The sequence below is a fragment of the Chenopodium album genome, chromosome 11, assembly GCF_948465745.1.
Source record: "Chenopodium album chromosome 11, dcCheAlbu1.1, whole genome shotgun sequence".
In the NCBI taxonomy this organism is placed as follows: domain Eukaryota; kingdom Viridiplantae; phylum Streptophyta; class Magnoliopsida; order Caryophyllales; family Amaranthaceae; genus Chenopodium; species Chenopodium album.
This window is the reverse complement of record NC_137844.1, coordinates 52,541,032-52,554,013: the sequence shown is the minus strand read 5'-3', so window position 1 is coordinate 52,554,013 and position 12,982 is coordinate 52,541,032. Positions and strand designations below refer to the sequence as shown.

At 36.2% G+C, this 12,982-nt stretch overlaps 1 protein-coding gene and 1 pseudogene across 1 annotated transcript; one reads left to right on the top strand and one right to left on the bottom strand.

Moving 5' to 3' along the window:
• Positions 1–1,000: 1,000 nt before the first annotated feature.
• On the top strand, positions 1,001–2,610 carry LOC145569155 (gamma conglutin 1 pseudogene; annotated as a pseudogene).
• Positions 2,611–9,805: 7,195 nt separating this feature from the next.
• On the bottom strand, positions 9,806–12,706 carry LOC145569154 (putative pentatricopeptide repeat-containing protein At3g25970). The gene has a single exon (XM_081628516.1). It carries the CDS (start codon positions 12,656–12,658, stop codon positions 10,229–10,231), a length of 2,430 nt encoding a protein of 809 aa, XP_081484642.1. The 5' UTR covers positions 12,659–12,706; the 3' UTR covers positions 9,806–10,228.
• Between the last annotated feature and the right edge of the window lie 276 nt (positions 12,707–12,982).

The window sequence follows — 12,982 nt, the reverse complement described above, 5'->3', positions numbered from 1 at the left end:
ATTAGTGTTACAGGAGTTACTCGGTTAGTGTTACATAAATTATTTAGTGTTATAGGAATTATTTAGTGTTATATGAAATGCAACTCCAAACTGATTTCTTCTAATTGCTTTAGACCATGCTACTAGCATCACTTTAAAAAACTACCAACTCAAACTCTTTCTTAAAACCACCCACACCTTTATGAGTGGTATTGCCGTATTTTTTATTTTACAAGTATGATAGTCAAATGATTATTAATTCATGAATTGAATATTCAAATAACATATATTTTAAATGAAAAGTTTTATCTAAAAATTCAATAAACAACCCTGACATCGCACGGGGCACAAAACTAGTGTAAAGTATAATAAAATACTAACATATATTATGACATTTTTTCCAAGTACGGTAAAAGTACTAGAGTCTTAATATTCCTCGTACGAAATAGCTCAAAACATAAAGTATTACACACCTCAAAGTAGTCATAAAAAAGCCCCAAATAGTCATGTCAATATTTTATCCAACTCAAAAACCAACTACGGAGTATCATTGTAACCCAAAGCCGATCCGGTGATGCCTTCAGGCAATGCTCCAGCTCTTTCATGCACGTTGCCAATTTTGAATACAGTGATAATACCGTATATTCCACCTCCTCTGCACGTGTATTACGCTACTCAAGATCACAATACTTGATAAAATTCAGAATTCAGATCATAGTATATTACTATATCTGTATAATAGAACAGAAAACAATGTTACAAATAATACAATAAGTCAAACATTTTGGATCTAACGCGTTTACAATAATCATAATATCAAATAGCACTTAAGCACTTTCCACTTGCAAAAGCAAACCACTCACCACCCATAACTGGCCTTAATAATACTACAAATAAGATAAAATAGTCTTCAAAATTGACATGAAATCCACACCTTATATAAGTTTATCTTTGAATGTTGTTTTTAAGGTATATAAATAATATGATGGGAATATAAAATAATTTAACGCGTACCAAAAACATTTTATATATATAGTTCATTCACTACACTTATCTTTCATCTTACTCGTAAACAATCAAATTCAATGGCTCACTTAGCTCTCCTCTTTTTCACATTAACTTCTCTCACTTCCAACATCCTTTTTAGCCAAGCTTCTGCTTCATCCCCAAAGCCAAAAGCTCTAGTTTTACCAATACGCCAAGATGCCGCTACTAAACTCTTAGTAGCGAACATCTATGGAAGGACACCCCTCATCCCAGTCGGCTATGTTGTAGACCTCAACACCCGCCATGTATGGGCTAATTGCGAGTCCAATTACAACTCGACGACTTTTAGTCAGCCTAAGTGTAAATCAGCCCAATGTAAATCAGCTCATACTAGCTATTGTTTTACTAATTGCCAAGGAGCTAGACCATTTTGTCATACTAATACATGCGGGTACTTACTGGAGAATCCAGTGTCCCACCAAAGTACTATTGGTGAGCTAGCTCAAGATGTCATCGCTTTCAGTTCAACCAATGGAAAAAACCCCGGTCCATTGGTCCGTATACCTGACTACCTCTTCACCTGCGCACCATCAGCCCTGGTTGAACTGCGCTTACCCAAAGGTGTACAGGGTGTAGCCGGACTGGCCCATGCTCCAATCGCGCTGCAAAACGTGCTTACGTCTAGACTTGGGATTAAGCCCATTTTCACTATGTGCATACCATCTACAACCTCTGGTGATGGGGTCATTTTCTTTGGGTCAGATGGGCCTTACAGTTTCCTTCCAGGAATCGACGTATCAAAGAGTCTCAAATACACACCGTTAACTTTTAGCCCGTTTGATGAGTATTACATTCATGTCAAGAACATTAAAATCAACCAAAAGCCAGTTCCTGGCCTCAACACTACTCTGCTATCAGTAAACGATACAGGTTCTGGAGGCGGAACCACATTCAACACCCTATTACCTTACACCATTTTAGAGGGATCCACTTTCAAGGCCATTACTTCATTTTTTGCTAAGCAGCTCTCTAAGGTGCCACAGGTGAAGCCAATAGCACCATTTGGGCTTTGCTACGAGTCGAAATATTTCACTTCAACTCGGTTGGGCCCTGGAGTTCCCAGCATCGACCTCGAGCTAGAGGGTCAGGATGCAGTTTGGTCCATATTTGGCCTGAACTCTATGGTAGAGGCCAAACCTGGAGTGTTATGCCTAGCATTTGTGAATGGTGGGATTGAGTACAGAGCTAATATCAACATTGGGCTATACCAAATGCAGGATATACCAATGAAATTTGACCTAGCCAAGTCAGTATTGGGCTTCGGTGGCCCACTCAGCGGAATTCGGACTCATTGCTCCAACTTCAACTTCACTGCTGTTGCTTAATACCTCCAAAACAACCATGTGGGTTGATCCTAAGTTGATCTCCCCTTTGGTGAATTGAACTAAATAGGTATTCAGGGTCATAGGTAATACTCATTGTGAGTAGTTTTGATTCTGAAATACAGGCAAACCAGAGCATTTGCCAGTAGTTTTTTTTTTGGACTGAATCAAGTGTAATGTAGGCATGTAATAAACGCTTTATTTGAAAATAATAATCACGTGTATTCTTTCCAAATTACTAAAACATTTTTACACTTCCTAACATAGCATCGGATTCAGAATTTGGGATAGCCTCCTAAGAGTCCTAACCATACCCCCCCCCCCCCCCCCCCCCCCCCCCCCCCCAACAACACACAAACTTAATTCAATTAAGTGTGAGAGAGATGACAGCAGAGACAAAATAAATAATCATGAACGATTATGAAACTTAGGACAATGTGAGACTTCCAAACAAGTAAACAACAAGAACACAGCTTTAATAGTATAATGTTCTATCACACCAATGGTACATGCAAAGAAAAACATGTTACAGACTACAGAGTTAGAAATTATCAGATATTTTGAACACAAATTTCATACAGCTATAACCTGGAGCAAACAATCAATTATTAGGCTATTGTGAAGCATAGTACATTCAAGAACTAATGTCATTTTGATTCATATTTGTAGTGATCATATCTATGTTAAACACATCAGATGACCAGTGTAAATGATCCCAGAGTAACAGCAATAGAATTTATTCATAGCAGGCTTCCTAGCCACAAGTAATAAGCTCCAAGAACAACGTTTACAGACAATGCTTCCCCTGTTGCTGATTGATCTTACCAAATCATCATCTATGTTCATGAGAAATATTTTAAGAATGAAGACTTTTGTTATTAAAGAGAAAACAGATCTTACCACTATATCATATCCCCTGAAGCTGAGTCTTGTAATTTGCCCACAAGTATGGCTATCCATACCATACATCAACGGTAAGATATCACTGTTACGTATAAGAACATTTTCTGCAAAAAAAAAAAAAGAGAGTTTAGTTTCTTTTTCATTGTAATGGTCACTATATCATGTAATTATCAAATGCAATCTGCTCGTTTCTCAGCATAGACCAACTCAGTTATAATCTTTGCTATAGCCTGGAAAATTAGACTTCAGACCTGCATCATAACAGTTATCACCATGATCACATTTAGCTCTACATAGACTACTTGCTAAGCAGGTATAAACAAAAGGAATATGCAATGATCCTTGATTCAGAGCATCATTTTTCTAATTCCTTGATAACATGGTTCAAGTTTGACCCATTATTTAGCACTTAGTAGGTTGTTGATATTCAGTAAGTATCAGTTTTGGATATGTAATTTTATGTACAAAACCTTAAACTGTCAGGAGAATATAATAAATAAAAGCTTCTATTATGAGACAGAAGTTTTCAAAGTTACGAAATACTGAGTATAAGCGCAAGGGTTCATATGTTCATGTGCATAAGAAGCTAGTACTGGAATAATCACGATTATCAAGAATATTTGACAGCAAACGTTTATCAATGCATAATGCAATCTTACATACATTTGTTAGTTTGTGTAACCTAAGAAAAAATACTTTCTAAACAGGAAATAAGCTATCTATGAAGTATAATATGACTCATAATCTTGCACTTGCAAACCAAAATGCATTCTACACAAGATAATGTACGGGTTAATGACTACAATGCAGGTTCATAGTTGAAACCACATTTTCTGTTTAGTTCAATGGAGTGATAGTAGCATATACATAGTTGAAACCACATTTTCTGTTTAGTTCATTGGAGTGATAGTAGCATATACAAATCCAGTACATATAATTGAATAAGCATCCATATAATGGAATTTCAAAGGGTATGTAAATTTTCTGTTTGACAGATTTGTGTAAGAGTTTTAAATTTTGTTTTTATCCTATTTAATAGGTAAATCAGCCTTGCCCGCCTATCTCAGGCAGGGAAGGAGGAGGATCACATAAGTAGAATTCACAGTTGAGTCTGTGGGAAGCAGTGATACTACCACTGCTTCACCACAAGCTTCTTACATTCAGAAGTTAATTCCATTGTAACTTCAGCCCAAAAAAAAAAAAAAAAAAAAAAAAAAAAAAAAAAAAAAAAAAAAAGGTAGTATCACAGAAAAGCACATGTTAACATTATACTTTTCCTATTTTCTTTTATTTCCAATACATTCTCACGGCACGCTTTTTTAGGAGGTGATTAGAGTAGGTAAACGAACGCTTTTATCAAAATAATTTTCACATCAGAAATAGGGAAGGGTTAGGTATTACGTGTATAGAGTATATTGATTAATTTGTCTGTTTATCTTATTAAGTATCTATCTCAAAGAGCATGCCACGAGGGTGTGTTGCAAATAAAAGAAAACGGAGAAAGTATAAAAGTGGCCCAATATTCGGGACAAAATTTAAAGTGGCCTGCTGTATACGAATAGAAGGGGTATTACTGTAATACACAAGCGATAAGCCACTAATCAAGACTGTGGTAGCATAAGACCTCCACATTTGTATGAACCAGTGAACCACATACAATGTTTGGATCGGTGAATTTATAAAAGTTAGATTTCAATCAGACATATTCATTATAACACATACACAATATGGACTACCTTAGATGATATATTCCATCACATTGAAACATAATGTATAAATATATTAGTGTTAATTAATTATATATTATGTCGGATTGTCAGATTAAAACATAATAAGCAATTTTACTGATTTGTCTTCATGCGTGGACAGATTGAAATTAGTCAACACACTGTCTGTTGAGTATCAACCCTTCCCACATGTTCCCAGCTAATAAATTCCTAGAAGTAGCATCCTACTGAGATGCTTAGTAGAATTTTAATACTAAGCAGCATTACTTTGATGGGAGCCTAGGATGAAATATTAACATTAATTAATATCGGTCAAGAAAAACAAAGATCTAACCTTTGACATGTGGTGCTTCCATGAACCAAGAAGGGATACTAAAAACAAAAGGCAGCATCCATAAGAAGTTTCTTTGACACATCACAAAAAATTAGGTAGATGACTGCATATACGTCCAAAATATCCAAAAAAAAATGTAGGCATACATTCAGTGTCAATAATCATGCACAAGATTCAGATGTCTTATAATTCAACATAAATTTTGTTGCAGACAGAATACTATAGCTGGCATGCTCCCTAACCAACAGATTTTTGAAACTTCTATGCTTCCATCTTAACAAGCGGAATTCCAAACTTACAATCCACTATGAGTTCTATAAATGCTATATATAAGCTCATGAAGCCAATACTAAGGCAGTAACATCTTCTCATATAAAAGTCAAGAAGTCAAAAAGATAGAACACAGAAAGTTAAATTACCTGATAATTTCAATCATGAGCATTACTGATACATCATCTGTCTCTGCTGTTGCTGAAAATTTCGATGGAAGACGGCCTTTACCGAGGAGAGGGCAAATCAAGGCGGTCATAGCAGCTAAAGCTTTCCAATCCATTCTACATGTGTTGTCCAAAGCCTCTTGAACTGGAGCCAATCAGCAAACATGAGCAAGAGTATAGGAAAGAGTGAAATAGTAGCATTTATTAATTATTCATGTTTGTATTTCTAAACCATGTAAGTATGTATCTGCAATTAACTTAAGAAATATGACACTCATGAATTTGTTAATATTTGTGGTACAGATAAATTTTCTCTTTTATAGCATGAAACCCTCTTTTGACAATTAAATTTAGCAAAAAAAAGTCAAACAGGCCCATCTCAAGGGGAAGTCTGCAATGTGGAATTTTATGTCATATGTTCTAATTACATGCGACCAGGTAGCACACCCAACTTAGGAGTGGAGTTGTGTGAGGAGCCACTAAAAAGATCAGACTACTTGTTTGTTATTAAAATAATTCACAGATTATCATCGGTTATCATGACATAATAAAAGAGGTCTAAAATATATAACTGTTCAATCCATTATCAGCCTTTTCAAGTGACAGTTAAAATTTACTTTGTGAACTTGGAAGTGCAATGAGACAGTAACATTACTGCATTAGCACACTCAAGACTGCGTATATAACATTCAAACGATTAATTAGCTGGATTATTGGACTAATGCAATCCCTTTGAAAAGCTGAAGACTAGCTGATATCAGATGCAATAAAATTTTATTTATTTTCATTGGCTCCAAATGAAAAGTTGGAAAAAAAATTTAACTTATCAGCGACAGTGTGATAATACTCTAAAACCAGATTTCTCTGTTTTCTCGTGATTTTGTGTATGATTATGCATCCATTACCAAGATTCAAGATGAAATCCCAAGTGACATGATCAGAAAAACAGCATATTCTGTACCTGCAAAGGTTTCTAGCTCACTTCAGATCTCCACGTCTCCAAAAAATTCTAATAAGTAAATAAAGTCACATCACCCATTTATGTAGAGAGGATGTTTGCTAGAGATGCAAATATAGAAGAATAAAGGAACTTATGTAAATCAAATACAGGAAAGCTTCTCATGAAAGTAATGCATGATTAAGGGCTTAACCTCAACAGTTTATTTGCCCAAATCCCACATTACAGGTTCGCCTATAGAGTTAAACATGTGATCTGAATATAAGCAATTTATCACAGAACAAACAAACATCATTCCCCAAAGTTACTAACAGAAGTAAATCCAGTATAACACGCTCCCATTAGTTGAAAAAACAGTGTGTGTACAAATACAGCAAACACTAGATCTGTAGTGCTTGCAAAGGTAGACACAGACAAATATTAAGCAAAGTTACAATGGCTTATAATACCTAAATACCAATGGTCTCCTTTGTAATATGCCCCATAGCACTTTATTAGACATACAGAAGATTATTTAATATAAAGAAGCATAACTATGGAAGTGAAATAGTATTAATATAATGTAATAAGACAGATCTTGCCTGTGAAATATATGAAACCAAAAAAAAAAAAAAAAAATAGTGGACTCACAAGAAGCTTCCATAATCATTGTACATGAATGTACCTCAATTAGAAATTTCTAAGAAAATCATCTCAACAATATTCATTAGTCAGGTGGCAAAAATATTTGTTGCAAATCCAGATATCTTAGCTGACATGCTCCCTAACCAACACCAACATGAAATTTCAGTGTTTTTACATTGCTTCTGCTCCCATACTTAATCAGCAAAATCTACAACTTATCCAGCCATTAAGATTTATATATATATATATATATGTATATATAAATATAAGCGCCCCCAAGGACCAAGGCTAAAGCAGCACCATCTTCACATCAGAGGGATAAAACACAAAAGGGTTTAAAAGTAAAGATCAATCACCTCAAACTCTATATAATGAGCAACAAGATCAATGGCACTTCAACATTAGCAGTCATTGCTGAAAGATTCCGTGGAAGAAAGCCTCTGCAAAGGAGAGGCCATATAAAGGCAATCATAGCAGCAAAAGCTTTCCACTCCATTCTACAAGTTCTTTCCAAAGCATCCTCACACTCCTATAAAAACCATCATCACAATTTAGAAGAGTGAGAGAAAAAGGAAATTAAATGGTATCATACTATCACTAGTTATACATATATGTCATCCTTGACCATGTAACAGAAACTATTTCTTCAAATAGGAGATTCATTACTTAATCTATCAATTATTCAATTTAATTTACTGTGTTGCTTTTTTTTTTTTCTTTGTGCACCACTTTAGTTTTTGAACCATGCCAACCATCTAATATACATATCAGTAGACCAAACCAAAGTTGACAACAAAATTAATGACACAGTTGTACTGAGCTCAGTGCAAATTTGATTTTTTTAGAGTTCGATGCAAATTGCATTTTTCTTTTTTTTTTTTTTTTTATTTTTAGAGCTGGGCAAATGCACATCAGAACATCCACCATGATGATCATTTGCTTGCACTTGAGATAATGAGCAATGTTAGAGCAAAAGAATATAAATATGACTAATATGATGCCTGATGAATTTTCATGTCCTTGAGGGGCAAAGTGAATTAAGTAATCAAAGTATTTCTATAACAATGGTAAATTTCAAATGCCACAATGCCTTTAATTTAATTATCTTTTCGAATGGCTTATGAACAACATTCCTTCATGGAAAAGCATAACACAGAATATATTCAAGAAGCTGATTCTTACTCTAAGCCAATACATTTCTCATATTTGCCTATTTGGTGCCATATCGAACCATGGGTTGATTACACTAGAACTCAATTTGGTTAAAGGACTGACAAGAATAATTTCAAAGACCATGTATGTTTAGATGAAAGTCCTAATCATGTTTTACGTATCAACATTAAGCATTTCATCCAATCAACATCAGTATTTGATCAAAACCTAGTAGCTTCTAGTACATAAAAATCAACTGAGAATATAAAGTATCAAAAGTAAATTGTCCCTGCCAAAAAATAACTCCACCATTTCTAGTGTCCCTGTTACTAGTATTCACATGGAAAATGGAAAGCAGCATAGTAATTATGGCCAAAAATGAGTTAGAAAGTAGAAACATATCTATGATAGGGCAAGATGACAATCTTATCCTTTTGGGAGAACCTCATATACTACGTATGATTAATCTGAATGACAGCTAAGATGCAGAAAAGAATTATTTTACCATCAAGGTCTTGTCTTCTTCTAAGGTTAACTCGTCCATGTCTGAAACTTACAAAAAAAAATATTAATAGTAATAAAACAAAAGTAAAAAATTCTAAAATGTGGTCCTCAAAGCTGCTTGAGCTTCCCAGTGACAATATTATCAGTCCTGTAGAATGTAGAAGTAATTAGGTATAGCTAGTAATTTATGTATGTAGGCCATGTACTAACTACTCCGTACTTTCTAATATTAAATCTTGATGCATGCTGCCCAGAACATTCATTGATTGTTACTCTGTATTTATGTACTGCACTAAGTTATTCTCCTGTCCTCTTCCCCCGACGTACCTGTTTAATCTGTACCATATATTGAAAGTGGTTTTACAGGCTAACTGAGCAACCAAATCAAGCAACCTTAATGCATTGAGAAAAGAAAGGACAGATTAGCATTAAATAAGAATGAACCTTGTTGGAGGCACTGGGTTAACAGAATGGCGTAGTATTGACAAGTGATAGAATCCCAGTGGCCCAATCACCAAGACACTTCGTTAAAAGAGAGAAAAAGAAGTATGTATTACACTAGTACAATAGTTGTTGTTTCAATCAATTGGTAATTCGGTTTATCCTCACTGGATTAGCAAATAACAAAACCCAAGCTATCAATACAAAATACTATGGCTGCCCAAGAGTAAGCCTTACTTGTGTGAGCAGAGTATATACATAGACCAAACATTAACAAACAATAATCAATATTTATACTTCTGGCAGAGTTTAAAGAGCTTCACTAGTAAGCATCACTTCTCTAACTAGTGCCAGAATGGTTGTTTCCAAAACCCCATATGAAAACCAAAGAATTATCGAAGTACAAGATTTATCAATGATATATTATAGAGTCAAGCAAATATCCCTGTTTCATTGACTTTCAAGCAGCAATAAATACTTTCATGTGATATCCATGACTAGCTCAGAATTTCAAGAATCATTGAAACAAAGACGAGAAATGGAGGAAAGGGGGAGGGGATGGGAGAGCCTTGAGTGGGAGAAGTCAAGCACCAAATAATACAGGAATTGTTCATGCCATACTAGCCTGATTCGGAGTATACTATTCTTTTTTCCCATTAGCATAATCAAGATCAATGTTTCAAAACAATGAATGTAATCGACTACTCTGCACCTTAAGGGCACTTCGTAGATTTCACAAGTATAAATTATATACAGAACAATAGTATACCCTCAAATCCTTGACAAGTCACCAACCATCCTCACAGACAGAAATCTTCGGTCACTTCTGATAGAGGAAGCATTTGCTGGGCAATACTTTGTAAATTAAAGTAGATGTTTTCATTCTCCGGATGAGAAGTATCCTCAGCCAGAAAGTGGTACACAAATCCTCCAGCTTCGATCCAACTATAACCAGGTTCCTTGTATATGAAATTATCTTTCATTTCCCTTCTGAGTCTTCTCACAGCATCCCAATCATGTGCTCTGGCATAAAGATTTGACAGAAGAATGTATGCAGAATCATTTTCAGGCTGCAACTTTAGAAGTTCCGTCGCTGCAACTTTTCCAACATCCAGATTACCAGAATTATGGCATGCTGACAGCAGACTCTGCCACACTTGAGCATCAGGGCTTATGGGCATTTTGTCAATGACTAGCTTTGCTTCTTTTACAAGGCCAACACGGCCTAGTAAGTCAATCATAGTAGCATAGTGTTCTAGACACGGGACCAATCCATGAAGCTCGAACATGGAATCAAGATGAATGTTAGCTTCGTTCACAAACCCAGCATGACAGCATGACTGAAGAATGCCAAGATATGTTATCTCATCAGGCATGATACCTAATTCAGTCATTCTTTCAAACAGGGAAAGGACTTCATCGTAACAACCATGCTGAGCAAATCCCGTAATCATAGCATTCCATGCAGCCAGGTTATGACTAGATATATCCATAAATATGTTTTGTGCATCAGCAATGCTGCCACACTTGCAGTAAAAATTAATAACAGCAGTCTCAACAAACCTATCACTTCCAAGCCCAGCTTTCAAAGCCAGGCAATGAATAGCCTTTCCTTGTCCAAGATTTGTCAAAGAACTACAAGCTTTAAATACTATACTTATAGTAGTACCATCCATATCAGACCACAAGCTCATTGCAGTTTTGAAGCATTCCATGGCAGCAGCAGGGCAACCTGCAGTGACCGCAGCAGCAGTCAATACTTGGAGATGCCCAACATTAACCTCTTGTGTCGCAGATAATACCCTCTTTGCATGGTCCAGGCAAGAGCATTTACCATATGAAGATATCAAGCAAGAAACCATTGAATCATCAGACAAAAATCCAGATTTTATGATGTGGGAATGGATTTGCAACACAAGATCAGCAAAATGAGGGCTTGTAACTGCTCCAAGAATACTAGCAAGAGTGTACTGATCAGGTAGAACACCAAGATCACGCATTTGATGGAATACGCGTAGCACTAGACTGAGTGATCCATTCTCAGAATACCCCCCAATCAAAGAATTCCAAGATATTGAATCACGGAAAGCCAATTCATCGAAAATAAGCCTAGCATCATCCATCACTCTACACTTCCCGTACATGGAAATAAGAGCATTTCCAACCGATAAAATTGTCAAATACCCAGCCTTGTGGCAAAGTGAGTGAACTTGCCTCCCAGCAATCAACAGCCTAGGGTCCTCAATTGTTGATAATACATTAACAACAGTAAGCTCATTCACATCCACATTATTCAACCTCATAAATTTAAAAGCCTTCAGAGCTTCACCCCCATCAAACGAAGCCCCAATCCTAGCAGTCCATGACACAACATCCGGATTAGGAATTTCGTCGAACACCTTAAGAGCATCAAGTCTCCGCCCACACCTCGAATACATATTCATCACCACATTACTCAAATGAAGCGAACCACCAAAAATTAACCCAGTTTTAAGAGCAAACCCATGAATCTGCCCACCATCCCTAACCTCCCTCAATGCCCCAACTACAGCAGTCAAATTAAACTCATTCAATTCCAGCCCTAACCCTCGCATCGCCCTAAAAATCTCCCTACCATTCTCAAATTCACCATTCCAAACATACCCATTAATCATGGCAGTCCAAACAACAGAATCCAAATCCAAACACTCCTCAAAACACTTCTCAGCTGATTCAACAAACCCACATTTCCCATACTTTTGAATTAGTCCGCTAACCACAAACCCACTTAAATTAAACCCAAATTTAATACAAATTACATGGGAAACCCTAATTTTCTCTATATTATCACATGATTTAATCAATGAACTCAAAGTATACTTATCTGGCCTAAGTCCATAACATGTTAATTTATCGTATAAAGCAAAAGAGGACAAAGATTGATGAAATTGCGCATACCCAGAAAGCAGAGCGTTGAAAGCGACGGTGTCGATGCCATCTGCGTCGAGAAGGAAGCCATTGGAGCGAGAAAAGTCGCCGGATTTTGAGAAATGGGTGATAAGAGAGGTGGCAAGGAAGGTGTCGAGGACATAGCCGGATTTGACGAAAAGGGCATAGATTTGGTCTGTGAAGAAAGGAGAGGAGAGAGAAAGAGAGTTTTTGAGAGCTTGAGGATGAAGGTTTTGAGCTATGAGGTGTTTAATGGAGGTGAGAGAGTGAATGTTGGGATTGTTGAAGAAGAACTTCTTCATGCATTTCTTATGTTGGGGTTTTGAGAGGGTTTAAGACTTTAAAGGAGGAAGAAGGAATTGGAACATTTCTTAAACAAATTGACCAAAATAGGTTTAAGTTTTGATAGTGTGGGTTGGTCATGATCTGAGTTGACTCACTTTTAACTCTTGGAAGTTAGGCCCTATTCTTTTGAGCTTTTTGGCAGAGCAGCGGTCAGCAGACTAGAGCAAATTAAATTTTTGCAGAGCAGAGCCGAGTAGAGCAGAGCAGATTTCAACATTATTACTATTATTATTATTATTATTATTATTAAGTGCATATACCATTGATTTAGGTGAGCGAAA

Excerpts from the sequence above, each read along its gene's own strand:
- LOC145569154 (XM_081628516.1), bottom strand. The coding sequence starts at position 12,658 with ATGAAGAAGTTCTTCTTCAACAATCCCAACATTCACTCTCTCACCTCC.